General features: G+C 52.5%; 1 protein-coding gene and 1 long non-coding RNA gene across 5 annotated transcripts; one reads left to right on the forward strand and one right to left on the reverse strand.

Moving 5' to 3' along the window:
* LOC110346070 (uncharacterized) lies at positions 1–20,592 on the forward strand. 4 transcript variants are annotated; one of them, XR_015447191.1, is made up of 5 exons: positions 1–234; positions 1,543–1,795; positions 13,077–13,998; positions 14,800–16,395; positions 20,365–20,592. It is a non-coding gene; the product is annotated as an uncharacterized LOC110346070 (long non-coding RNA). The 4 variants fall into 4 exon arrangements; XR_015447192.1 differs by having other exon boundaries at positions 14,800–14,931; XR_015447190.1 differs by having other exon boundaries at positions 14,800–20,592.
* Klk5 (kallikrein related peptidase 5) lies at positions 18,029–27,255 on the reverse strand. The gene is made up of 6 exons (XM_004866782.3): positions 24,267–27,255; positions 23,915–23,998; positions 22,044–22,299; positions 21,205–21,461; positions 20,984–21,117; positions 18,029–18,212 (listed from the first exon to the last, which is right to left on the reverse strand). The coding sequence occupies exons 2-6, from the start codon at positions 23,985–23,987 to the stop codon at positions 18,060–18,062; spliced, it is 873 nt and encodes a 290-aa protein (XP_004866839.1). The 5' UTR covers positions 23,988–23,998; positions 24,267–27,255; the 3' UTR covers positions 18,029–18,059.
* Between the last annotated feature and the right edge of the window lie 151 nt (positions 27,256–27,406).

Consider the following 27,406-nt stretch of genomic DNA (forward strand, 5'->3'; position numbering starts at 1 on the left):
TCTGAGGGCTGTGGTTTCCGCCGGCACCTCCCCCTGTGTCACAGCGCCACCTTGTGGGGACAGCGAGACGCACGAGGATGGGAGTAAAGGCCTGGGTCCCAGGTCCTTCCGCGATGGGCGTCACGACTCTGGCGACCTTGGGTGTCCTCGGGAGCCGTCTCTTTCCTGTGTGGCCAGTTAATGACTTTGCCTATTGTCATCCTAAGAATGGAAGCAAGCACAGGCACGGGGCGGGTAAGGTCATCTTTTTATTTAAGTAGTCTCAAGCCTATCATTAAGAATAGAAATGGCCAATGCAGAATTTTAAAAGGCCGTCAAGAAGCGTGGTGGTGTAGGCCTGTGATTCCAGCACTCTGGGAGGCTGAGGTAGGAGGATCACAAATTCCAGCCCAGCCCGGGCAGTTTAGTGACCTAGTGGGACCCTGTCTCAAAATAAAGAGAATTTAAAAAGGGCTGGGGATGTAGCTCAATGCAAAAGCCCTGGGTTCAGTTCCCAGGATTCCCCCCCCCCCCCCCCCGCAAAGAGGCAATCAATGTATTTGTTTTTCTCCAGTAAAATCATCCCTGGGTGGTCTTGTTAGATTGGTGGGTGGGTGGAGGCGGTGGGAAGCAAGTTAATCTTTGTGTCTCCTTACACAGGGGAGAGAATATTAGTACCCATCACGGACCCGGCCTACTGTTGCTCTGTGAACCTGTTTTCAGGGCTTTACACTGAAAAACTGGTCCCCCGCTGCCTTGGCTCCCATGGGCTATCTCCATTGTGGACAGAGGAAACGGGCCAGCACTTGAAGGGCCCTCCAAGGTCATATGGGAGGAATGGACAGCTTTGAGCCCAGGGATTTTAGGACCTGTGTGTGCCCATGCACGTGTGTGTAAGAAACATCACCCTTATGTAATTTGTTGAATAGGAAGTATTTTCACATGGCACGAAAGGTACAATATATTTGTCCAAAAGGCACAGAATGATAAGTGTCCAGTGGATCTTTGTCTCAATCCGTCTGTCCCATTCCTTCTTGGAAACATAAAAACTAGAGTAAATTTCTTAGGTCACTTTGCAGGGTTTAAAAATTTTTTATTCGTGCATGTTTGCAGCACATGATGTTTACATTCACCTTAGGTGGTGGGTACCTGTAACTGACATGTCTTAATTGTTTTTATTCTCTTTCTTCCCCTCCCTCTGTCTCTAGATTTCCTTTCCATTGGCAAAAGATCTCTCTTGCTGTTTCCTATAGTCTATCTTTTATTTTTTAATTACTTATACTTTGGGTTTCTCATATAAAGGAAGTTATGTGACATTCAAGCTTGTGTGTCTGATTTATTTCATGCACCACTATGCTCTTGAGGTGCATCCATTTTCCTACAAATGACCCAAGTTTATCCTTCTTCTTGGCAAAGTAGTACTCCAGGGTTTTGTTGCCAGTAAACAAGCAGCTTGGAGGATGTCGCCATTCTTCACCTGCCCTCAGGGCCGGGCTGAGTTCCTTGAGAGGAAGGTGTCTCCTGGCTCTCACAGTGCTCGGTGGATTCTCTTTCCTGTTACAGGTGTGGAGGACCTGTAAAGCCTGGTTTGTGTCACGTTTTGTGAAACATTGGACAGTTGCACAAGGGATGTAACAATGGCTGGTGTCAAAAGTACAGATGATTCATAATTATGCCTGGGGGAGGCACCCCCACCAAAAGGCCTTGATGCTCATTTTGCAATGAAAAAGCTGACCAGGAAGTGGGCCCGGAAGCCCAGGAAATGAGACAGAATGGGCAATGCTTCTAGATGGATCGAAGACAGTGACAGCTTCCGGTATGTGAGATGTATTTTTATTATAACATTTTATTTTGAAATAGTTCAAGACTCATAAGAAGTTGCAAAACAGTAAGCACTGGTCCTACATGCTGTTCACCCAGCTCCCCTGTGCTGACATCTTTCATTACCACAGGCCGTTGTCAAAACTAGGAAGATGACACTGGGGTAACAGCTGGATGCTGGCTTCCTGGCCTGTCACCGTTTTTGCTGCCCTCCCCCCATTTCTGTCACCATGCCACAATCGGGACACAGAGCCCACTGTCCGCCTGAAGACCCCTCCCTGTACTGCCCACCCCCAGCTGACAGCCCAGGCTCATTCCCATCCCATGATGCATCGCTCGAGGTGTGGATAATAACCAGGGTCACAGTGGCTTCACCCCCAGCATAGCACCTGAGACCCAGGCAAGCTGTCCCATGTACTGTTTGTTCCTTCTGTACACAGTTAACAAACTGCTCTGTGTGTCGACTCACTTGTCCTTGCCCAAAGCCTGAGGTTGTAGCTCTGCCCCAATGGGGAGACCCAGGGAGGACCAGCGAAGAGCCATACAAGGGCACATGGCGCGGAGTGGGCAGAGAAACTCTAGTCCAGGCACCCTGATGGGGGGAAAGCGCCACATTTAGTGCTGTGAACCTTGATAACTTTGTTTCCTTTTATCCCACTCGAAATCATTGAAAGTGGGATCTGGGAGAGATATTTGAACACTCAAGTTCATAGCAGCGTGATTCATAGAAGCCAAGAGGTGGGAATGACCCGGGGCCCACGTGTCAGTGAGTGGATCCACAAAATGCGGTGCAGTCCTAAAACGGCTCCTCACTCCCCTCGCTCCTCACTGGGGGAAGGGTGTCTCCCCGCCTGTGCCATAGTGTGGAGGACAAGTGGAATACGGGCCACCAGAGGCTGGGGCCCCAGAGAGGGGAGCAGCACTAACAGGCATAGAGTTTCAGTTTTGCAAGATAAAACAGTTCTGGAGATGTGAATATACTTCACACCACTGCACTCCACACTTAAAAACAGATTCAGACAGCCCGGCATGGATGTGCATGCTGCCCTTACTTGGGAGGCTGAGGCAGGTGAATACAAGTGGAAGGCTAGCCTAGGCAGCTGAGGGAGACCCTGTCTCAAATAAAGAGAGGGGGCTGTAGCTGAGTGGTAGAGAACTTGCCCAGCATGTGTGAGACCTTGTGCTCCATACCCAGTACCCCCAAAAACAAAAACAAAAAACCTTAAAAGAGTAAGGTGATAAATACTTTAATTTAAAAAAGGGACAGGAATGGAATGGGAAAAAATTAAAATTAAGATATATCAGAAAATTTTTTAATTAAATAATAAATAAAAGTAAAATCAAGATAAATTCCATATGATGAAAGTGATCATTATGTATATCTAAACTGTACTGATAAACTTAATTAATAAAAAATAAATATAGAGGGATATTGAAGGGGAAAAATCTGTATTAGGCCTTTGTGAAACATATAGGCAATTGTAATATTAAATAAAAGAAAATGCCTAAGCTTCAGTTGTTGACCAAGTTCATGAAATGTCATTTAGTCAGTTGCCTAAGTTATAAACATGACTAAGCGTGAACACTGGTGATGACTCCCTTGTTATCAGCGAGGGAATCTGCGTAGCCCTGGAGCATCCCCACCTCAGTTCTTCAGGTTCATTTTTTTTTTTCTGGTACTGGGGATCTAATTTGGGACTTTGCACTTGCAAGGCAGGTGGTGGAACCACTGAGCTAAATGTCTGGCCCCGGGTTCATTGTTTTAAAAAGGTATGAAAACTCAGGACACGTTCCAAATGGTTACAATAGCAACTTCATTTATCTTGGCCTCCTAGTGGAGTGGTGTCTTACTAGAGTGATTTCTTGACGGTTTTCTTGAAACCCACATCCAAAGACAAAGCATTGTTGAATATTATGCTCCATGATGCTTGAAGCAAGCCCTGGAGACTGTGTTGTTGTTGTGCTGCTTTACACATGTCTACTGCATGGCACAGTGAGGAGAAGTTTATTCGCTGGTTTTGCATGCTGCATGCTGCATGCTGCGTGCTGCGTGCTGTGTGCTGCGTGCCTGGCTTCCTTGCTGTCCAGCACACACACGAAAATGTTAACATTAGCTCTTCTGGATGGCCTTCTGGGGAGGCTTTCTTCCTCTCATTCATTATATCTCAGGGTTCCTCAGAGCAACTGACACTTGATGAGGGAATATTCTTATAGAGAAATTCCAGATCATAAATACACAAGATGGAGTTAAAAAATCACCACTTTGCAACCTGTAATAAAAGAATGGATCTAGGCAGTGATCACAGGCTGTTAAAACTCACAGGTAGACAGCAGAGTGGGAGTTTGTAATTGGGCCACTCAGGCCAAGAATACGTTCATCTCAACACCAGGAACACAGGCAGCTTGGCAGTGTGGGTCTCTGATGAGAGTAACAGTAAACATGCTGCATCGGTTTTAACATAGTTCTGTTCCCAGCTCCAACCTGGACCAACTCCGTCTCTTGATTTAAACCAGCGAGGAATGGAGGGACTGGCAGTCACAAGAATCTAGGATGTGGACAGTTTCCCAGGATGTACGACCTGATTCCTTCCTCAATAAATACAAAAGAGCAAAATAAAAAGAGGAATGAACTGATAGACAATGCTGTTTAATAAAAATACAGTCAGTTGTAAATGTAATTTTAAACTTTCTGACAGCCAGATTTCAAAACCTTATTTTAAATCTATTTACTAATAATTAATTAAATTTTAGTAGTTTAAACATGATATATGTTATTTGTCCTTACTGCAATACAATCCAGAAGTTGGCAGTTCAGGACTGGTATCTCAGTCTTTAGGGATACAAGCTTCTACCTTTTTGCTCCATCAATTTTTTTGATAGCTTTCACCTTCAAGGTCACTTCTTGGCCCAAAATGGCTGTAAGAACTCTAGACATCACATCCAAGTTCCAGGCAGTATGGAAAAGAAAGACATGAGTGTTCTAAAGAGCTCCTCCCTCATCTTTAAGTAGCCTCCTTGGAAGTCCCACAAAACACTTTTCATTTTCATGCCATTGGCCATATCCAGCTGCAAAGGAGGAACTCAAGAACAGCCAAATGGAAGAGAAAAACTCTGGGCAAGGTATGGAAATGGGAGCCAAGAGCTTCCAGGCCTTCTTCAGGCCACCACCCTTCCAGCCCCTCAATGTATTCAACAACCTGAAAACTCTTCCAGTGCCAACATATTAAGAAGAGACAAATGAAATAATTTTAATAATTTATTTTGTTTAGCCCAGTGTACACAGAATGTTATCCTTTCAATTTTGTGTTGGTCAGCTGCCTGTTACTGTAACAAATCCCCATGAAATCAATGAACAGAGAAAAGGTTTATTTTGGGTCACAGTTTGGGAGGTCTCAGGGCCATGATTGGTTGGGGTCATCACTTTTGGGCCTGTGGCAAGGCAACACATCACAGCAGAGGCACATGGCAAAACCATTCACCTTAGGACCAGGACAGAAAAGGGTGGCAGAGGAAGGGGCTCCAAGAGCACACTCCAATGACCTCACTTCCTCTCACCCCAGTGACTTCACTTCCTCCCACCCCAATGACCTCACTTCCTCTCACCCCAGTGACCGCACTTCCTCCCACCCAATGACCTCACTTCCTCTTACCCTAGTGACCTCACTTCCTCTCACCCCAGTGACTTCACTTCCTCCCACCCCAATGACCTCACTTCATCTTACCCCAGTGACCTCACTCCCTCCCACCCAATGATCTCACTTCCTCCTCCCCCCAACAACCTCACTTCCTCCCACTAGGCCCCACCTCTTAAAGGCTCCACCACCTCCCAATAGCCCCATGGGCTGAGAAACAAGCCTTTAACACATGGGCCTTTGGGGAACACTGAGCCAAACTACAGCAGATATGTAATCAACATTAAAATATTCCTGAGATCACGTACATTTCATGCTGTCTTTGACACCTGGTGATTTTTCACTTACAGTGCATGTCAGTTTTGACCAGCCACATGCCAAGTCCTCAGTCGTCACAGAGGACAGTGTAGCCGTAGAATCAAGGGGGTGTGACACATATCAGCCAAGTGCAACCTGCAGGTCTTGTTTGGGTCACAATTTGAATAACATTTTTTAAAAATATAGAAAAAATTTTAAAAAGTGTGCAGAGCAATCAGGAAAGTTTGACCACTCTCCGGATATTTCATAGCAGTAGGAGCGATTGTTAGTCTGGCCTGAAAATAGTATTGTGAGCAGGATGTTGTGGGACATATCTGTAATTCTAGCACTCTGGGAGGCTGAGGCAGGAGGATTCCCAAGTTTGAGCCTAGCCTGGGCAACTTAGTGACTTAGGGAGTTCCTGTCTCAAAAAATGAAAAGGTCTGAGGATGTAACTCAAGGTGGTGGTGTCAGGTTCAATTCCCAGTGTGGGGGAAAAAGATATTGTAATCATGTTTATTAAAATGTTTTCCTGGGGGCCGGAGATTTAGCTCAGTGGTTCCAGCGCCTGCCTCACAAACGCAAGGATCCGAGTTCAATCCCCAGTACCAAAAAAAAAAAATGTTTTCCTTTTAGGATTACATATTGAAGTGTGGACTTAAGAAATAAAATAGGGATGAGCTGCTTCCAAATAACCCTCGTGTGAGTGTCGGGGTGGGCACATAAATGACCGTGCCCCGTGCCCTGGGTAGATTAATCACCGGGGCTGCTGCTGATGTATTATACCAGTCTCTCCACTGGTGCAATTTGCTCTTCTTTGAAAAGTTTATTTCAAATGGCAAACAAAGATGAGGGCTGGAAATAGAGCCAGGTGTTCTCCCTGCTCACCAAGCGGAGCTCTGGGGGCCTTTGCTTCACCCCTCCCCGTACCCACTGGGCCCCCAGTTCACCCAGCCTGAGCTACTTTGAGGGCTGCGCTGGCTGCTGCAGGCGGGTGTCCTGGCCTCTTGCCCCCTCTGCTTGTCCCGGGCACCCCCGTGATGGTCCTAGAGCTCTCACTCTGGACCCTCACCCCAGTGTCCTACCCTTCCTGGCTTCCTGTAACCGTCAGCTCCAAATGCCACTTCTCAACGCCACCCGGTGACGCCTCCCTGCCCCTTCAGTCCTGACCCCAGCTCCTTCCCTCCGATCCTGCTCTGCCCCACACACCCCACCCCATCAGGATCCTCCACTGAGCTCTAAGGGGTCAGTCAGGCAACCTGGAGGAAGACAGAAATGTGAGCGTGCAGAGCCCAGACAGAGACCCAAAAAGAGACAGAGGGAGAAGGGAGCAGCCCCCGGGTGGGGAGCCCAACACCAGGCTTCTGGGTTAGCCACCCAGGTCTGAGTTTGATCCCCAGCCCCCCACGAACTGGAGGCAGCAACAGGGCTGCGAGTTGGTGACTGCGGAGCCCGGAGGGCAGTGAGTTCGGGCTCACAGCTCGAGCCACTCTGCGGTCAGCAGTGTTGGAAAATGTCCCCAGCCATGCGTCCTGTCTCCGCGGAAAGGGCTTAACTTCCTGTGCCTCGCTTCCTCCTTCTGTACAATACACTTAATCATACCGCCTAACTATAAAACTTTCATTGAGATCAGATCCAACGCCTTGCCTGGAGTCATGTCCAGAGCAGTGCTCTGGCAGGAGCAGCGCTTAGCAAATAGGAGTCGTTTTTGGTTTCGAATCAGTTTCGGCACAGCAATCACAGCCGGGCCGTTCTGATGGCGGCAAACACTCAGGTGGCGCCTGCTGTATGCTGGGTTTGTTTGGGGCGCCTGCGTGCACCCTCCGGTGTTCGGTCCCCAGGGACTGATAGCTGCCTGGAGGTGCAAAGCGACGTGGGAGTGGAGGCCGAGGAATCCAGAGCGGGTTGAGTGGGTCTCATTGAAAGAGTCCTCGTGGGCGCGAGAGTTTTGAATCCTCCTGGCGGTTAGCACATCCAGTGCAGTGTGGCTGCTCTGAGGATTCCTCCCTGGCCCCAGGCTCTCGGGGTGACCTAGGCTCTGTGTCACCGGGCGGGGCAGGGAGAAAGCGGAGAGGGACGGGCGGTGGGCAGGGGGTCGGCCTGCGTCTGCATCGGCACCGGGACCGCAGGCCCCTCGGAGCTCCGTCTGTGACCCCGCTGACCTCTGTATCCCAGAACTAAAACCTCTGCCAGTGCTCGGCCCACGCAGCTGCTTTATTCATCTTCCCACCTTGCTTGTGTGTGATTCCCCTGTTGGAATATTACAGTTAAATGCATTTATTATCGTTTTTCCTTCATGAGAAAAAAGAAAGGACTACAAGAAAACAAGGTTTTCCTCTGACTTCTTCAGCACTGTGGCTAGTGCGCCTGGATCGGCGCTCGCTGAAGAGACGAGGGCTCGAGTCGGCGCTTCTCAGATGAGTGAAGAGCGAGGAGGGTCGGAGGGACCTTTCTCCCTGATGTTCACTCCTGCTGTCTTTCTTCATTAATATATGTTTGTGATAGTAATAACCTACAGCCACCTTGGGGGGCTGGTGCGTGTACCTACTGCGCCTTCCTAACTTCCCCTTCCTCTCCCTTCCCTCCCATCCTCCCTCATCCCCCGACGCCCTGCCCAGCTCCACCAGGCCCACCTCCCCATTTTCTACCATCTGTCCTTTATTTTGCTCTTCCAGTTATTTGGATGTTGAGTTTCTCATACAAGGGGAACCACGTGATATTTAAGCTTCTGTGTCTGATTTACTTCACTTACCATTATGGACTCAAGGTGCACGCATTTTCCTACAAATGCTTTTCACGGAGCAGCACTGTGCCCCCTACGTGCTGGGCAGAGATTCCGGACTACATGCAGAGCGTTCCTCCGCTCTCCCACTTGTGGTGTCACTTCCTGATTGGCGCTGTGCACACACGTGTGTTAGTCCATGTGGGCTTTCGTTCCCCTTGGAGAAACACTGGGGAGCTGGGACCGTGGACCCCTGGGGTTGTCGTGTTTACTGTCTTCAACACTGCCAGGCCTTTCTCCACAGGCCTTGTGGCATTTAACTCCCGTCCACCTGGTACGGAGGTTCGGTGCTCTCTAACTTGCCCACCTTGGAATTTTCCGTTTGTTCATCCTTTCGGTCATTTTTAGCCAATCTGGTGGGTGCTGAGTGGTATCTGGTTGTGTTTCCAGTTTGCCTTTCCCTTGTCCCTTGTCACTAGGGGAGATGGACACGTTTTTGTGTGTTATGGGCTATGTGTTCACCTTCTGTTGTAAAATGGACCTGGGTTCGGTTCTTCCTCCAGAGGAAGCGTTCCTGAAATGTCCTGGTCCCTTGCATGGGATACACACTTGAGGCACTGAGCCTCTGGGGGGTTCTAGTCCCCACACTGGGGACTGCAGCCTGAGGACACAGAAGTGGGTCCTCTCAGCCCCAGAGGACTGAACTCTGGGATGCAGGCGTCAGCAGGCCAGGCCCCGGCAGCCCCTCTGCAGCCTCTTAGCTCCCATGGAGGTGGTGGTCCCCGGCCCCCCTCGGCTCCAGCCCTGTCACCCTGGCTCTGCATCCGGGGTCCCAGGACATCTCCAGGTGCAGCTGTTCCTACAGGGATCTCTGCCGGCCAAGCTAACTGTGTGCCCCTACTCCAGTGGGACCTCGTTTTAACTGATTACATCCGTTTCCATATAAGATCACATTCTGAGGTACTGCAGACTGGGGGCTCAGCACACCCTTTCGGGGGACACAGTTCAACCCGTAACACCACGGATTCAGTAGCTTGTGTCCTAATGGAGGCCATGCTCCTTCCAGGGTTCTGTGAGGGACCCCAGGAGTGGCAGCACATTTTCCAGCCCCAGGCCTGGGGCGGGTCGTGTGTATGAGGTGCACCTGTGGCTTTGGTATTACAGGTGAGAAGTTCAGCCCTTCACCAAGGCCTAGAGGGACAAGCAGCTTTTCCAAATCCCCGGCGAGTTCTTCAAGGGGCCTCCAGGTGGCGCCATAGAGCGAGCGGCGGCTCCATTCTCCGCAGTTCCGCGTCTTGGGGCTCTGAGCTGAGCGCTGCGCGTGGGACCCGCAGGTGCGTGGAAACCCGGAACCTCGCGGGAATGCCGGCGTGGCTCAGTTGATCCGGAGTGCGATTTAGAATTTGCATTTCTTACTTTTTAATTCATTGATTTTGAGATTGAATTAATATATTTGCTTTAAGAAAAAAAAACAAATCACTTTTCATGAGTCCAGGTTTGCAGTCCAGGATGATTGCATCCTTGCGGGGAGTGGGTGCGTATACATAACACACCGAAATTATTTTCCCATCCCCTTACCCTCCCTCCTACTCTGCTGTAAAGAAGGATAAACCTGAGTCATTTGTAGGAAAATGGAGGCACCTTGAGACCACAGTGTTAAGCGAAATAAATCAGACACACAGCTTCAATATCGTGTGGTTTCTCATGCATGAGAGGCCCAATACATCAATCAACAGCGAAATAAAAGAGAACAGGGAGCAGTGAGATACAGCTTTTGCCAAAAGGAAGGGGTTGAAAAGCATTTGCATTTCTAACCCACTGAGGAGTGCTGAGCTGCACAGCAGGGCTGAGGGGACAGCAGCCCCCTCAGAGGAGCCGAGGAGGGTCCAGGCCCAGGCCGTGCCCACTCAGGGTGTCCTCTGGGCTGAGCAGAGTGGGAACAGGTGTAAAAGTGAATGAGGCATGGGTCGGACCCAGGGCTGGGAGAAGGGGGTCCGGTGGCCCTTGCTGGGGGAGGGGGTTGTACCCGGGCATCTGGAAGGGGACAGAGACAGGTGTGGAAAAGGAAGCCCAGAGCGAGCCCACCTCCCTTAAAGCTTTACCAAGGGTCCCCTCCCTCCCTGCCTCCCTCCCTCCTTCCTTCCTCTCTCCCCTCTCCCCTTCCCTCCCTCCCTTCTTTGTTTCCATGATTCTTTCCTCTCTGTCATTAAATCTCTTCCAGTCTCTCCTTAAATCTGAATCTCTCCCGCTTCTCCATCCATATCTGCCTTGCATCCCTGTAGTTTCTCCTCCTCCTGCCTTCCCCCGGCTCTCTCCCAGCCCTGTCCTTCTCAGTCCTTCTCAGCCTCTACTTCTCCCTCAGTCTTGCCTGCCCTTAACTCTCTCCTCCTCCCTCTGCCTCCACAGCTGTGCCCCTCTCCTGCCCCAGCAGCACATCCGAATCCCTCCGGCTCTGGCCCCAGGGCCCATCCGACTTTCCAGTGTTGGCTGCACAGTGGTGTGGTTTTGAGCACAGGTTTGGGGCTCCTGCTCCCTTGGTTCAAATCACGGCCCCGCCAAGAACCCGCTGCAGAAACGGAGCCAGCTTCACCAATCCCTGGCCTGGGCCAGGGCCCTCTCCTCCTGGGGATCAATGCAGCGGGTGTCTCGCACTCACTAAATGGTGGCTGTTGTCATCATGGGCATCGTGGTTGTTGTTATTGCTAATAAAAGGTAATCCACAGCCAGTCTGTCTGTAGCCAACAATTAGATGCTTATCTGGTGTTGGGAGTGCTTGGGGAGGACCCTCCCACCAGTAAAATCAGGGCCACTCCCTGACCTCGGTTTCCAGCCAGGACCAGGCAGCCGGGAGCCAGGGCACCAGGTGGGGATGCACCAGCTTTCTGGGCCACTTCCGATGACACTCTGTCCTTATCTGGAGCCTCCTGGAGGTCCCGAGCCAGCTCAGTGCATTTCAGAGGCCGGATGCCATCTGCCCAGAAGCCACCACTAGGCTAAGTGTCCAAATGAACAAGCCAGGAATATAAAGTGGCCTCAGAGGGTGGCCACGGGGACAGGAGCCACAAAACACAGTGTCTGAAGGCCCAAGGGGGCCCCTGTCCCAGGGTGACATCCGCAGCACAGGGCATGGCCTGACAGTTTGACAAGCTTACCTTTCCCTGCCTTTGGAGAGTAAGAAGTCTGAGCTTCTCACACACAGCGGTCACCATTAGCGATTAGCGCCATCTGCACCACCAGGCATCATTGTCACTGCGGGTTTGCACAGAACTCCTCTTCAGTTCCCCCTTCTCTCTCCTTCCCTGCTCCTGGGCTTACAGAATGTTCACTGCAGTTCCTGTTCCCGTGTGGGTCTAGTGGATGTGACTGACATGGCTGGCAGAGTCCTCGTCTAGGGCGACTGGGTATTGTCACTGTGCACCAAAGCCCCTCCGTGCCCCTCCCCGGGCGGCAGCCCCCTAGGATGGATGCACCGTGGCTCCCCCTTTTGGGCTGCCCCAGAGAGCCCTTCGAGGATCAAGCTTGTGCGTGTCCCCTGGTGGGTGTGTAAGGGTTTCTTTGGGATGCACAGCCGGAGGGAAAGCAGGGTGCTGAGTCACAGGGCGTGTGCTTGCTTAGCTTGAGAACCAGTGCAGACCCGCAGCATCAAGGGCAGCCACTCACCGGGAGAACTTGAAGGCTTTTGTGACCCATGACCTCGACAACACCTGACCTGACCCATCCTTCTCCTTTCCAAGCCCAATTAGTGTGAAGCGACAGCACATTGTTCCTTGATTCATGCCCCATAGATAGTGGTTGAGTCTGAACACCCCATCATTCTGTGTCAGCCTTTGCAGTTTGCTTCCACAAAGCATCTCTTTTTTCTCTTCATCTCCTGTCTTGTTCTTCTCTTCCCTCCCCTCCCATTCCTCCCCCTGCTCCCCTCCGCTCTCTGCACAGGGGACGGAACCCAGGCTCCTCCTACTGAGGTCCATCCTCCCCTTTTCTATTTTTTATTTTGAGACAGGCTCCTGCACATTGCCTGTTTTTATCCTTTATCCAGGTTTCCAGAAGGGCACCCCTCTTTTTTCTTACTGATTTACAGATGCTACAATCCTTGTGTATTATAAGTGCTAGCCCTCTTTTTCTATTTTGGATATTACAAATAACTCCTTCCATTCTGAAAAATGCATATTGATGGTCCATTTCACCCTCCTTTAAAACTCTTAATTTTAATAAATCAGACTAACTGACATTTTGTCTTATGATTTATGCTTCTGAAGCCTTGGGATTCGTCCGTACCTCAGAGACCTGAAGGGTGTTCATTTGAATTTTTTCCTCCTCCATCTCTCAGTCTCTGCTGCCCTCAGGGATCATCACTGCAGCTGGAGCCGCCTTTTCGTGTGGTGCAGATGGGAATCTAGACTTGTGTGCAGGTGCACGGCGAGCCAGTTTTCCCAAGCCCATTTAGGAAGCCCCCTCCATCCCTCCGCTCCTTTGGGCTGCTGTCTTATGATGCGTTAACTCCCTAGATGTTCTGCCCACTTCCCATGAGTCTGTGTCCGGGATCGAGCTCTGCCTCCATGGCCCACTTGTCTGTTCTTGCACTGATCCCACCCTTTGCTTTACACATTAATTTTGCTTTGCAGGATGTCTTCATATCGAGTAGGACAAGAAGCTTATTTCTTGCACCATCGCAGCGCTTACATCACCACGCAGGAAATGCTGGGATGTTCTCCACCCTGGACGGGGACCACTCACACTTCGCACACCTATCCGCCCTCTCCTCATTCCGGAACCAGCTCCCGCGTTGGAAAAGATACATCCTCATCCAGGAAGAGAAAGTCAAGGCTGCCCAGGAAAATGTGCAATGTCTTAGCTCAGATTTCAGTTTCTAGAAACTTCATCTCCTATGCCATGCCCTGTGGAGCGGCATAAAGAAAGCCAGCCTCAGTAGCGTGGGTGCTCCAGAGAGTTTGTTCTCCCAGATCCAAGCCCAGTGGCCGGAAGGCCCTGCATGCCCGGAGCACTAAGGGCATCCTGAGTGGGAGCTGCTTTGAGCTTCCTGCAGTCTCATCTTCTTCCTGTGGTTTTGATCCTTCCAGTGCAAGGTCACTCACTGATCGACCTCTAGGCACCCACCTTCTGGGTGAGAAGAGGAGGGGCTGCAAACACTGCTCCCTGACTTTCAGCAAAGCGAATGTTGCTGGGAAACTGCAGGCGACTGATTTCAGCTCACAGCCCGCTGCTTACACCGGGTGTTGGCCGCCCAGAAGGATTAAGGTCACAGGCCGTGGGCAGCAGCTGGGCTCGGTGGGCAGTGGCGAGGTGATAAGCACATCTCAGTTGCACCCAGCATGCCTGGCCCAGAGGCAAGCAAGGTCACCAGACACTCCCCTCCCCCTCTCAGCCCACAATCCATCTCCCGGGCCTGTGCTCACCCTGGAGCCTGACCCTGAGGTGGAACCCTTCAGGCTCTGCCATCAACAAGAAGAGGCTTGGGGCAGCACCACGGGAGGGTGCGGAGCTGGGCACGCCACCTCTCCTGAGCCTTTCCACCCCAGTTTTACGGTAAATGTTTCATCAAGGTGTTCCTTTTATGGCTGTTAAAAAACCTAGGAGGCACCAAATGCCTGCCCGTGGTAAAAATGGACCCATGAGGTGGAGCGTGCTTACGCAATAGTAAACTGGGAAGCAATGGGAATAAAACATTTACAACCACAGACAAAAATCTGGACGAGCTACGCCAATATAATATTGAGCAAAAGAAGCCAAACACAAAATAATACACTGTGATTTTACTTACATAAGTTTATTATATTTCTGTAATACGGAAATCAATTTATAGAGTTTGTAAATGGACAAAACTAATGTATGGTGATAGGAGTCACGAGAGCCACTCTACCTAGGGGAGGGTGGTGACTGCCAGGGGAATCGACCGGGTTTCCTAGGGACCTGGTCACCTTCGGGTGCTCCATCTTGATTCTGGTACCAGGGTGTGTTCTGCTTCGCCAAAATCCACCGGAGTTTAGGGCACTTATCGTACACTATTTCTGTATCCTTCAAAAAAAAGCTAATTGCAAATATTGCTGAAAAGGCGTCTGCGGCAGAACTGCTGATGGTTTATCCAACATCCCCACTTGTTCCCCTTTTTTGGTAAGAGTCCCACTTTAATTCACACAGTCCTCTACGTTTAAAGGGAGATTCCGTTGTCAGTGTGAGAAGATAAATCCTGATTGGTCCAAATCCACCACGTTTGGGCCATCCCTCAGGCTATGATTGGTTTAGCAAAGGGCATGTGACCCAATTCTGGCCAATGAGAATGAAGAAAATTCTGCCGGGGTGGTTCTTGAAATGTGTCCTCCTCCTCAGAGAGAGGCCCACTAGAGCCAGTGGTCTTCGTGACGGCACATGGAAGAACCAAGAGGAGCAGCGGGAAGTGGAACTGGAGCCCCATTACCCTGTGCGGGAAGCTGCCCTCGCCTGGATTTCTTGGGCTGTGAGGTAAAACTTTACTATTGGGAACAATGTAGCATTTTGGGAAAGTGCTCAAAGCTGCCGCTTAGCAAGAGTTCTGCTTGATTTCCTCCTCCTCCTCCTATTCCTCCTCTTCCGCTTCCTGTTCCAACGTGGAATTACCTGGTCACCCGGAGTCAGGCGGTGCGCTCTGCCCCTTTTTGTACCCTAGCGCCTGCCTTCCTGTTGCCGCTGTCACAGCCCGCTGGGTGGTAATGGCCAGATGGTGACCACCGAGGTCAGGAGGCAGCGCCTTGATGGGGCCCTGTCCTTGTGTCTCCCAAGACTGCGAGTGGCGGGAACCAGGGGAAAGATATCGATGCCAGTTATTGTTAGGTTGTCTTATTAGGGTTTTTCTCTCACACCACTGACCGTTTACCTAACAGTCATTGCCTTCCTTCTTTCCCCTTCCTTCCTTCCTTCCTTCCTTCCTTCCTTCCTTCCTTCCTTTAGAAATGGGCGTCTCAGTATGTTGTCTAGACTGGCCTCGAACTCCTGGGTGCAAGTGACCCTCTTGCCTGTAGCCGGGACTGCAGGTACATCCCACTGTGCCATTTCTCTCCCTCCTTTCCTTGTTGAAAAAAGACAACTTGTTCTCTTGTTAGGGAAGTACCAGAAACTCATTTTCCAGCTTCTTTTGAAGCTAGAGCTCGGGCACTGAGACCCAAGGATAAGTTGAGGGAGGATAATTCTAAGAGAGACTTTTTTTCCTAAAGAACCCTGCCATGAGCACCTCTCCTTTCTGTCTCTGTCATGATGTGTGAGGATGTGATGGCTGGAGCCATGGCAGCCACTTTACAGAGATGAGATTACAAGCCTTGAAGGAGAAATCTAATGTGTTTTTTCCCCTCAGCTAAAATATAAACCCAGTAAAGGCAGGGACTGTAGACTCTGGTTTGTTAATTACTCTACTCCAGGTGTTTATAATGTAACGGAGGTGCTCAGAGTTGAGTAAATGGATGAATGGATGGATGCAAAGGGCCATCATTTATGACCCACACCGATCACATTTCTGCCCTCTTTTGAGGCTTCTTGTTATATGAGTTAATAAATCTCATTGTTTAATCCACTTCATTTTATTTTTTTGGTACCGGGGATCGAACTCGGGACCTTTCGCTTGCGAGGCAGGTGGCAGAACCACTGAGCTAAATCCTCAGCCCTATTTAATCCGCATTAGTTGAGTGTGTTGTTAGAGAGGTGGCTCTCTAACATAATTCCTCTTCTAGGGCATTCGGCTTCCAGTATTCCCTGCAGTGAGTGGCTTTCTACATCCAACCCCTGAGTACACTGGATCTCAGAGCTGGGTGGGCACATGGAGATCCTTCCATTCCAACCCTCCCATTTTACGGATGGAGAAACCGAGGTCCAGAAGGAGGAGGAGATGTTACAGCACGGCCACTCAGAAAGTCTGGAAGCCTCAACTATCCATCTCCTCTGGATGCTCCTTTCATGGTCAGTCCTGCCCTGTGCTGTTGATGAGGGATCCATGAGGTCCTGGTGGTCCCGCCTTTCTGGGACATAGCTGATTGGACCCAGACTCAGCATGTGACCCAAGGACAGCCAATCACACTTCCTCTCTGGTGAGCTGAAAAGTCAGTAACTGGAGCTGTTAGAAAGGGAGGCGGGGCTGCTCCTCTGACAGCCGAGTGAGCGATAGGATGATGTGAGAGGGCCCAGAGGATGCCTATGCCCTCCTCAGAGGAGGTGCCAGTCCTCTGTCCTGCAGGCCACTGTGAAAACGCCACCCTCTCGGAGAGGACCTGTGTGTTCGCTTCCTGGGGCGGGTGGCACAAATCAGTGTAGATTTAGGGGCCCAAGACAGCATAGCTGGATTCTCTCCTGGAGGTCAGAAGTCAAAGCGGGCCTCACAGGCGTGGGCCTGCGGCTCCCCCCGGAGCCTGGGGTGGTGCAGATCCGGTCCCAGGCCCTTCTAGAAGCTTCTAGAAGCCCCCACATGCCCAGGCTCAGGGCTCCCTCCTCCATCCGCTGAGCAGTGTGGTTTGCCTCAGTCTCCCCCAGGCCGCCCCTCCTGCCTCGCTCTTGCGAGGACCTCGGGATCGACCTGGCCCACCCCGGACTGTCTCCCCTTCTCAGACCCCTGCTTAGTCCACCGAGCCCCTTTGCTGAACAGACGCCTCTCAACTTACAGCGGGTTCTGGCCCAGTGAGCCCACCGCATGTTGGAAATGTTGTGAATAAGAGAGTGACGCCCTAGCCAGCGGTGCTGCATGGGCCCACATCGCCTCTCGGGTGGGCTCCAGGCCGAGCGGACACTGGGACCCGCATCTCTGCCTGGGGTCACCTTGCACTGCCCAGGAAGAGGTCAAAGCTCGAAATCTGAAGCGAGCTCTCTTCCCGTGCCTCCTCTTTCCCTCTCTTCCCTTTTCCTCCCTCTCTCCACCCCTTCCTTCTTTCCTTCTTGCTTCCTTCCTTCCCTCCCTCTCTCCTTTCTTTCTTTCACACCATCTTGAAGTAAAAATCACTGTGAGTTAAATATTGTAAGCCGAAGACTAAGGTGATATATTCACAGATTCCAGCAACGGGGAGTAGGGGTGCGTGCGGGGACTGCTGCCATGCTCATCTCCAGCTTCCTGGACCACCAGATAGGAAGGGACCTCACACCCTGCTCATTTTATTGGTGGCTCGAATAATGATGGCACAGGTTCAGATTTCTCTACCTCTGGATTGTCTGTCTGCAAGGCCTGACCCTGAGCTCCCCGGCAGGAGCTTCCCTCTGTTTCACCCAGCGCTGCTCCCAGAGCCACACCTGCCACAGGTCAGGATTTGTGACGAAAATGCTGAGCGGCTTGGGTGCCGCTGGCTAAGAGCAGACGGCATCACGGAGGGGAGAAGCAGCTGGTTCACAGCTGGGGCGCAGGGAGGGGACACACTCAGAGGCCACTTCTTAGGTGTTTTACTTCAGGGACTGAATTTGGACTCTCCGGGCTGAGGTCGGAGATGTGATCCTGCACCGGTCATTCTGGGAATTGTCCCTAGAGTCCCACGAGAGAGGCAGGGCCGGCCCACCGCCGGGAAGGGCGTCCTGCTCTGGACACGAGTAGGCGAGTGAAGGTCCTGGCATCCCGGAAGGCGAGCCGGTCCCTGGGCGGTGGGGACTCAGTTGTTCTTGATGGTGTTGTGGATCCACTTGTTGAAGTGGCAGAGGTTGGTGTAGACGCCCGGTCTGTTGGGCTGGGCACAGGGGAAGTCACCCCAGGACACCAGGCCCTGCAGGTAGCTGTTGCACACCACGGGACCCCCGGAGTCGCCCTGTGGGGGAGAGGGGGCGCAGAGTCTGCAGCCGCACAGGGAGGCAGCGAGGACAGACAGGCAGGGACGCAGAGCCGCGTGAAGATTTCGCCCTCAGCCTGGCGGCCAGAGCCCCGCTGCCCCTGCTCCGCACCCGCTCCCCTCCTGGCCGCCCCTCTGTCCACAGGTCTGCATTCCCTGGGGTCAGGGCCGGTCCGCCGAGTCTGGAATCCTGTCCCGGCCCCTGGCTCTGCCATGTCTCTGCCCCTCTGTTCTCTGGCTCTCCCCTCCACCCTTGGGTGATTTGTTTATTCCTCCTCCTCAACACCCCGTCCTCCCTGACTCGCTCTTCCCCATCCTGGACTCAAGGTCATCCCTTTTATTTCATGTTTGTGTACTGGAGAGCGAACCCTTTTGCCCTGAGCTACAACAACCCCAGCCCTTTTCACATTTTTTCTTATATTTTGAGGCAAGGTCTTGCTGAAATTTCCCCAGGCTGGGCTAGAACTTGCAGTCCGCGAGTGCTGGGATCATAGGCCTGTACCCTCATACTCAGCTAACATCACAGCACACCCTGGCTGGGGCCTGGATGCCAGGGCTGTGGGGCCGCCCTGAACACTGGGTGTCAGCAGCGGCCCTGGGCTCCACCCACCAGACATGGGCTCCTTGCTCCACGCAGCTGTGACACCAGGGGTCCCTAGGCCTCTGCCCCCGGGGACAGAACCACCTGCCTGGGCACCGCTGCCTCGGACTGGTGGCGTTGCTTCCCCGATGCCCCGTCCCGTTCTGCCCTTCTCTAACCTCGGCTCCTGAGAGTGCCCTGCAGCGGACGCCTGGCTGCTTCCCCACCTTCGAGGCCGCTTCTCAGCAGAAGCCTCCATGGATCGGATTTCCCCTGCTTCCCTTCCTGGTGCGGCTCTGGGGATTGAACCCAGGGTCTTCCTACTGAACTCCATCCCCGGCCCTTTCTTATTTTTTATTCTGAGACAGGGTCTTGCTAAGCTGCCCAGGCTGGGCCAGGGCTGGGCCCTAACTTTTGATCTTCCTGCCTCGGCCTAGCCGGAATTGTAGGAGTGTGGGGCCTTTTTCATTCATCCCTGTGCAAGTTACCTCAGAGGCCTTATGAGGCTGCCCGGTAACCTGCCCGAGCCTTGGCATAAAGCAGGCTAATAACAGCGGAACAAGTTAGCTCGTGGATGCGTGTAATGAGCTAGCATGCATCGAGGAGCCCCTGCTACATTACCCGCCCTTTCATTTAGTCTTACCCCAGCCACACGCTGCTAGGAAAGGGCGCCTTCGGGTCCAGGAAAGCAAGACACCCACCTTGACCACAGAGGGTTCGGGTTATTTCATCTGAATTTCTGGCTGGGCCAGGTGGTGCACAGTTGTGATCCTAGCACTCAGGAGGCTGAGGCAGGAGGATTGTGAGTTTGAGGCCAGCCTGGACTACACAGTGAGACCCTGTCTCAGGAAGACCAATAATAATATAAAATAATAATAGTTTTAGCTTCTGCCTTGCTCAACACGGCTTCCATGAGAACACAGAGATGCTTTGCTTTAGCGATCAGGAAATATTTGTGGAATGTTGGCTGCCACCCAGCTCTTCAGTCTCAACTCCTACTGCTGCCCACTATCGCATTGCTCAGAAATGCTGGTTTCTTCTGCTCCTTGACTCAGCTAAATTCCTGCCTGCCTGCCTCAGGGCCTTTGCACATGTGTTTTCCAGTCTCCTTCACCTTCACGGAGCTGGCTCCTTGGAATGATTCGATCGCCCTCACTGCTGCTTCCCCCTACCTTTGAATACTGCTTCACCATGTGCTACACTGAAGCCGTGTTTTATTTTCTGGTTCCCTTACCACTCTCTGGAGAGGTTCTTGACCATAAGTTTCTTTTGCTCTTCCAACTACCGTTCCCTGTAGCCGATACTCTCTTCATCGAGTCCCTAGCACAGCTTTTCTGTTTTCCTTCCTAAGACTTTCCTAGCATTTGTTGGAAAAATGTCATCATACAGACCCAGTTGGAAAAAAATACCACCTGCCACGTGCCTGAGAATTGCCAAAATAAACAGACAAAACCGTGACAATTATGTGAAAAATTCCCCCTCCCATGAGGTATCTTAACGCAGTGTACAACCTGCCCTACCATACTCCATGGTCTCATTCTTGCCTTCTAGACAGGCGCTGTCCAACACAGTGGCCCGCAGCCACACGGACCTAATGAACTCCTGAAACTGGGTTACTGGACCAAGATGTGCTGTGAGTGTGAAATACACCCTGGCCTTCAAGGACAATGTGGAAAATCCGAGAGTGAAAACTATCTCCTTTGTAATTGTTTTAGATCAATTACATTTTGAAATGATTGTTGTAGGAAATTCTGAACTAAATAAAAGTATTGATGTGAATTTCTCCTGTTTCCATTTTTTATCAATATTATTTTTGCAGTACTGGAGGGATGCTCTACCACTGAGCTACACTCCTATTCCCTATCTCTTTTTAATTTTTATTTTGAGGTAAGAGTCTTGTTACGTTGAGCACACTAGCCTTGAGTTTTGGATCCTCCTGCCTCAGCCTCCCAAGTAACTAGGATTACAGGCATGTGTCTCCATGCCTGGATTTTCTTTTTAACTTTTTAAAATGTGGCTATTAGAAAATTTAAATGCCATGTGCAGTCTCACATCATATTTCTGCAGACACTGCCCCTCCAGGATCCGAGGTCTGTGAGATCAGGAGTCCTAACTAGGCCATCATTGGGTTCCTGGCGCTTAATAAGCTCAGTGAGTTCACAGTCCTCACCTGGCAGGAGTCTCTGGCATCCTCGTCGCCGGCACAGAACATGGTGTCATCTATCTGTCCGGGGTAGGCGTCCTTGCACCTCTCCTGGCTCAGCACTTTGATGTTTAGGCACTGGAGCGTCCTGGGGAAGATGTCTGTCACACAGCAACACAGTGAGGGGCGGAGTCACGTGGGGAGGGGCCGGGCAGGGGCAGCGGGGTACCAGGAGGGCCCGGACTCACGCTGGAAGCTGCTGGTGCTGCCCCAGCCTGACACCAGGCACTGGGTCCCGGGGGCGGGGCAGTGGGAGGTGATGTTGACAGGCCTGACCGAGCGGCTGACTTGGATTTCTTTGTTCAGTTTGATGAGCATGAGGTCATTGGAGTGGCCAGGGTGGGAGTAGCCAGGGTGGGGGATGGATTTGACGCCCCGGAACATCTGCTGTCCAGACTCATAGACGGGAGACATAGAGTGGTGGCCGAGACGGATCCTGTAAACCCTGAGGAGGATGGTGCGGGTCACCCCGAGGCAGGCCTGAGCCGCCCTCACATCCAGTGTCCATTCCAGCCCAGCTCCACCCTAGGCCAATGCCACCCACGCTGTGCGTCCCACACCCACCTCGACCTCACAGGGGATGCTTCCTACCCGGCCCCAATGAGAAATCCCGCCCAGTCATCCACCGAAGCGTTCTCAACCCAAACCTATCATCCACAGCCCCTGGCCAACCCCAGCCGGAGTATGACCATCACCGACACCATCAACTCAAATCTAGCTCCTTCCTGAATTCTACACCTCTTTGCAATCCCAGACCCATCTCCACTCGGTCTTTATTCCCAGCCCCAATTCTAGAGCCAACTTGACTCCATGTCCACCGCAAGGCCAACACGCACGCGCACGCGCACACGCCGGGCCCCCAGTCCGGCCTCTCCGACCCCAAACCCAGCTCCTACCCAACTCTCACGGCCACAGTCCCCGTGCCAGCCACATCGCATTCCCAAACTCCAACCAAGCCATCCACCCTCCCTTCTCACCCCAGTCCCGTCTCCACCCCCACGCCTCTTTCTAAGGCGGCCCCACTCACGGCTTCCGGCAGTGCGCGGCGGTCAGCAGCCACTGGGGGTGCACCAGCACCGCCCCGCAGTACAGCTTGCTGGGCGCCAGCAGCAGGGCGCCCTGCCAGGGCTGCGAGTCCCTCTTGCAGTCGGACCCGTTCACGATGCGGCTGCTGCTGCCCTCGTCGTTGGACCTGGTGTCCTCCCCGGCCTCGGCCTCGCCTCCAAGGACCCGGTTGCCGCCGGATGGGTTGTTACAGGAGGCGTCATCTGCAAGGACAGGCTCTGGGGGCAGAGATGGGTGTTCGGGGACTCAGGGCGGGGCATGGGGAGAGGAGGGAAGGTGACTGGGCGGGGGGGGGGCTTGGTGAGGGGTGGGGCCAGGGATGTGGGCGGAGTCCGGGCTACGGAGGTGGAGCCTAGAGAATAAACGTGAAATCACTAAGAGCGCCTGAGGCTTACACTCAGGGACAAGGCCCAAGCCGGTGCGATGGTGCAGTTTGTAATTCCAACACTCTGGGAGGCTGAGGTGGGAGGATCGAAAGTTTGAGTCCAGTATTGGCAATTGAGGGACTTGTGAGACCCTGTCTCGGAAGAAAGAAAGAAAGAAAGAGAGAGGGAGAGAGAGAGAGAGAGAGGGAGGGAGGGAGGGAGGGAGGGAAGGAAGGAAGGAAGGAAGATGATTCTGGGATGTAGCTCAGCGTGGAGATAGAATAGGGGTGGGCTCTAGATTTGGGGGTTAAGTGAGCCGCAGAAATACAGGTGGAGTTGAGATGGGTCGGGACTGGGCTCTAATGTAGAAGGAGGATGCGGCTGGGCTCGAGTGCGGGTGGTTAGCGATGTTCTACCCGAGGCTGGGAGGGAGTAGGGCTGTGGCTGGTGAGCTGGGTTTGAGAAGGCTCACGCTGACGGGTGGGGGGTTCCGGGTTCGGGTAGGGCCAGGGTGGAAGTGGGGGATGAGGCTGGGGCTCAGGAGGCTTTAGGGATGGGGCCTGGCCTCAGTGAGAGGTGTCACGCTGGAGGCAGCAGAGCCTGAGATGAGCAGGGGCTCGGAATGGCTGCGGGTGGACGAGGCCAGGGTCACCGACTTGGGAGGAGCATGGAGCCAGGCCCGGCTGGGCTGAGGAGCACCAAAGCAGGGGGTGGAGCCTGGCCTGGAGAGGCGGGGCCTGGATGGGCGGGGCCTGGAGGGCAGGCCTGGCCCAGGGGTCCTACTAGAGTCTGGCCCAGGGACGTGGCGGAGAAAAGGGAGGAGCCAGAGCTCCTGGGCGGAGCTAGAGTTGGGAGCTCCGGGTGTGAGAGGTGAGACTGCCACGCGCACTTCTGCACGTGGGCGCTGTGACACGAAACAGGGTCACACTCAGCGGACCTGTGGACGCCCGTACCCAGCCGCTCACAGTGCAAACAGGGCACCTTCCCACAGGCACCCGCTCACGGTGACGGCCACTTCCGGACACTCGGTCCCTTTAGGTGGGCTCCGGGAGCCCAGATCCGCAGTGACAGTCACACGACCTCAGACAAACACAAAGTTGCGTCCAGTCACCTGACAAAGGCCCAGCAACATCCACGATCACGGGTGGTTACCGCAAGCACACTCACATCCTGTTGTGTTGCACGCAGTTCCCCCACACAGGGACCAGGAAAGCCCAGACACCCTCAGGCATTCTCAGAGCCACGGTGCCACACTCAGCAGACACGCAGCAGCGTTCCCAGCGCCACACACGCTCACACACGTGGTTGTGAAGCCCCACAGTCTCGTCGCACACGAGTCCCAAAGGGTTAGTTCCACTGCCACACCAGTCACGTGATACGGGACCAGGGACCCCGCCCAGGCACAAGCCCGCAGGTCCATGCAGGCAGCCACCCCAGTCCCATGCGTGCACGTGGGGGTCCGGGTTACCTGTGGCCCCCAGAATCAGGGCCGTGATCAGGGTACCCAGCATCCACATCCGGATATCTCCTGCTCTGGCCATGGCCGCTGCACCTGGAGGGGACAGGATGGAGAGGTGGCTCTGGGAGTCTTTGCCCACTTCCCTCCCTGTCCTGCCTTGTGCTTGGGGACAGAGGGGGACCACAGAGTAGTGACAAAAAGTCCCAGCAGTCATCAGTGCTGAGGTGAGACCCTGGGAATCAGAGGCCCTGACAGCCAGAGAGGAGGGAGGGGAGGGAAGGAGGGAGCGAGGCAGGAGCATCCCAGACTCGGCCGGATGAGGACCTCTCCTGCACGCCGTGGAGCCCCCTCCCCAGCTCACCTGCCTCGTTTGGGTGGTGGGTGAGGGGCTGGCTTCTGGCAAGCTGCAGATTCCTCAGCCCGTGCTGCCTTCCTGCCTGCCCAAGCCTCTTTCTCAGCTCCCGTAAGGCCCTGGGTTGTAACCGCCCTCTGGTCCCCCGGGCGCATTCCAGGGGAGTGAGGCGCCCGGGTCAGGCCGTCAGTCTGTCAGCCGGCTGACAGTCGGTAATCGCTCCTGCAGCCTCGCCTCACCTTCCCTCCGCGCCCAGCAGCCCTCACCTAGCCCGAGCCACTCCCAGCCTGCCCACGGAGGATGGGGAGGGTCTCCCCAGACTCCCATGGCTGCTCACCCCTGCTGGGCCTTCCTCCTGGCTCAGGTTTCTTCTGCGCCTTTCATTCATTCTGCCTCTCTCTCGCCTTACTTCTTGTACCAGGTTTGTTTTTTAAACTCTCCCATCAGATCTTTGTTTTCTTTTCCCACTGAAACTTTCTGAATCTCTGAACTTGTGCTACCCACTGAGAGTCTGTCTGTCTGTCTGTCTCTCGTCTCAGGGTTGCTTTCTCTCTGTCTCAGTGTCTCTGTGCCCCATTCCTTTCTCTCTGTCATGCTGCCTGTCACTGTGATTCTCTGGAAACTGTCATATCTACTTTAGAATTCTCAAGCCTTTTATTTTCCTTTATTTCTCTTCTGTTTTACAATTTTACAGTACAATTGAGGTTCAGTAAACTGCACACATATAAAGTGTGCAACTGTATATGTCCTCTCCCCCTCCCCCCACTAGGGCCCCTTCACGTGTATCTGTGATTCTCTGTTAACCTCTTTCTCTGTACCTGTTCCTCCAGGTCTATCTTACACTTTTATTTTCTCTGTCCTTCTCAGTCTTTTCAGTCTGTGCCTCATTCTCCTCTCTCTCTCTCTCTCTCTCTCTCTCTCTCTCTCTCTCTGTTTCTCCCTCCCTCCTCTGACCCTCTCTGTCACCGGCTCTGACTCTTGCTCTTCCTTTATCTTTCTGTCTCTGTGCCCTGCATTATGGGCCGGGGAGACCCAGGTCACCTTGCAGAGAATCCTGAATCCCTCCTCTGTCCCTCTCTCCGGCGTGCAGGCCAGGGGGCAGACAGGTAGGGCTCAGTCTGGGGCCTTGGCCCAGCTGGTGTCTGGTGTAGCTGAATGTGGGTGACAGGATTGGGCAGGGCCACCTGCTAATGGAAAAAGAGGCCAAGAGCCAGGATCGGGGGCGGTGGCTCCTGGCCTTTGGAAATGGGGCGTTGGGTGGGGCGCCGAGCGGTGGTGAGGGCCACCTCTCCTCTCCTCTTCTTTGTTCAGGTTCTTTCTGCCAGGCCCCCACTCTCTGTGCAGGTCTGTCCTCACTGGGAGGTGGAGCCACACACTCATCTCTCGGGTGCCAGACATGATCTGTCCTGGACAAAATGACAAAGACTCAAGATGCTGTCCTCACCGGGCCCCAGGCCCTGGGGCTGGAAACCGACTCTCGCCCAGGTAGACAGCCCAGCACCTGCTCAGCAGCAGGCTTTAGAGTCCTAGGGTTGGTTTTCGTACAGAGAAAAAAAGATGAAACCCGAAGCCCAAGCCTACTTTGAGGTTTATTTTAATTTACATGTATTGATATTTTGTGCATGAAAGTGACCTGATTAACAACCTACTTCTTACCTACAATGTACCAATAAAAGAATTTAATAAAAATAAAAAATAAAAAAAACCCAACCTACTTCTTTCTAGGTATTTTTTCCCCCACCTCTGTGGTCTTTTAAGTTCAGCTTACAAACTTTTAATTTTTGGTACAGTGTAACAGTCACTTTTATGGCATCTTTACCATAAGCCTAGTTAATTCCAATGCCTTCAAACATTTTAAATTACATTTCTCAAAACAACACATTCAGTCTCTTGGAAGTCTCCTAGTTTTTAGGCTAAATGTCCAGAGTAATTCAGGAAGTTGGCACGTCTGAGTACATCGCATTTATGAATGTGATTAATGTCAGGTTCTCCCAAATATTCCGATACCAGACACCAACTTGGCATGACTCCAATTTAAAAAAACACAGATTAACAAATTACATGTTTTAAAGTCAAGTCACAGGGCTCTCCGTCCTGAAGAAAAAATTGTCCTAGACATGCAAGCACCTTCAATGCCAAATGTGTGGATCGCCTTTCCCAGCATGTGCGAGCGAGGGCCCTAACCTTTCTGTGCTGAAGCTAAGGCCCTCAGAATTAAAAGAAGTCTTCTGTGTGAGGGGCAGGGGGTGCTGAACTTATGGCACCAGACTCCTGGCATTTAAATTCTAACTTAGCCACCTATCAAGTAAGACTTTGGCCATACCATGGGCTCTCCGTGCCTCAGTTTCCCTGTCTGTAAAATGGGAACAATAATGAAAGGCTTGTTATGAGGATCAAATGACTTCATATATGTATTTAGAACAGTGCCTGGCACGTGCTCATAAGTGTTTTAAAATTATTATCAGTGTCACCCTGGTTCTAGGTATTATCATCATTCATATTCTCCAAGAAGGAAGACAATTCCCTCCCAAATAACTGGAGGGGACTCTAAAGACCCCAGGATCTTCACAGCTCTGTTCCCATTCATAACTTCTGGAGAGGGTTGGTCAAAGTGGTCAGTGCTATACCTGTGACTTCATATTTGTCTGGTCCCTGAACCCAGCTCCGTGACGAGATGCCACATCTGTTTGATTTCCAGAACAAAGACCTTAAATTCTTTCTAATACCCAGGCCAGCCCCTGTCCTCTTCCCTTTTTTCCCCAGTGGCCTCAGGATCAAGTCCAAGTTCTCCAGCCCGGCCCTCAGGGACGTCATCTTCCCCTGACCTACATTTCTGGCCTCCAGGTCCCCTCACACCCCAGGCTTCTCCATGTGGTGGACTCATAGCCACTTCCCCTCCATCTTTTCTTCCTGCACCATCGCCCCAAACCTTTTGGGGGGCATCTCCAGTCCCTCCTGTCTGCTTATCCCGCCGTGCTGCAGCTCACAGCCCTCCCATGACCACTGGTTACCTTTACTGCTACAAAGTGGGTTCAGGAACGAGCTATCCCCGAGGCCCGGCCCAAGGTGGACAAGTGGAGGGGCTTCCCCAGAGCGGGGGGAAATCAAGTTTCCTTGTAAAAGAGAACTGGGAAGAATCTGTGCTTCCA

Source organism: Heterocephalus glaber, unplaced genomic scaffold (genome assembly GCF_053883595.1).
Source record: "Heterocephalus glaber isolate CG9 unplaced genomic scaffold, H.glaber_assembly_v1.0 deba00001744, whole genome shotgun sequence".
Lineage (NCBI taxonomy): Eukaryota > Metazoa > Chordata > Mammalia > Rodentia > Bathyergidae > Heterocephalus > Heterocephalus glaber.

Bases quoted from the DNA above. Each gene is read 5' to 3' on its own strand.
- Klk5 (XM_004866782.3), bottom strand. From the start codon at position 23,987: ATGGCCAGAGCAGGAGATATCCGGATGTGGATGCTGGGTACCCTGATC. The intron at 21,462-22,043 runs GTGAGTGGGGCC...CATCCTCCTCAG, and splicing joins GCCGCGCACTGCCGGAAGCC to GGTTTACAGGATCCGTCTCG. The intron at 18,213-20,983 runs GTGAGGACTGTG...TCTCCCCCACAG, and splicing joins ATGCCAGAGACTCCTGCCAG to GGCGACTCCGGGGGTCCCGT.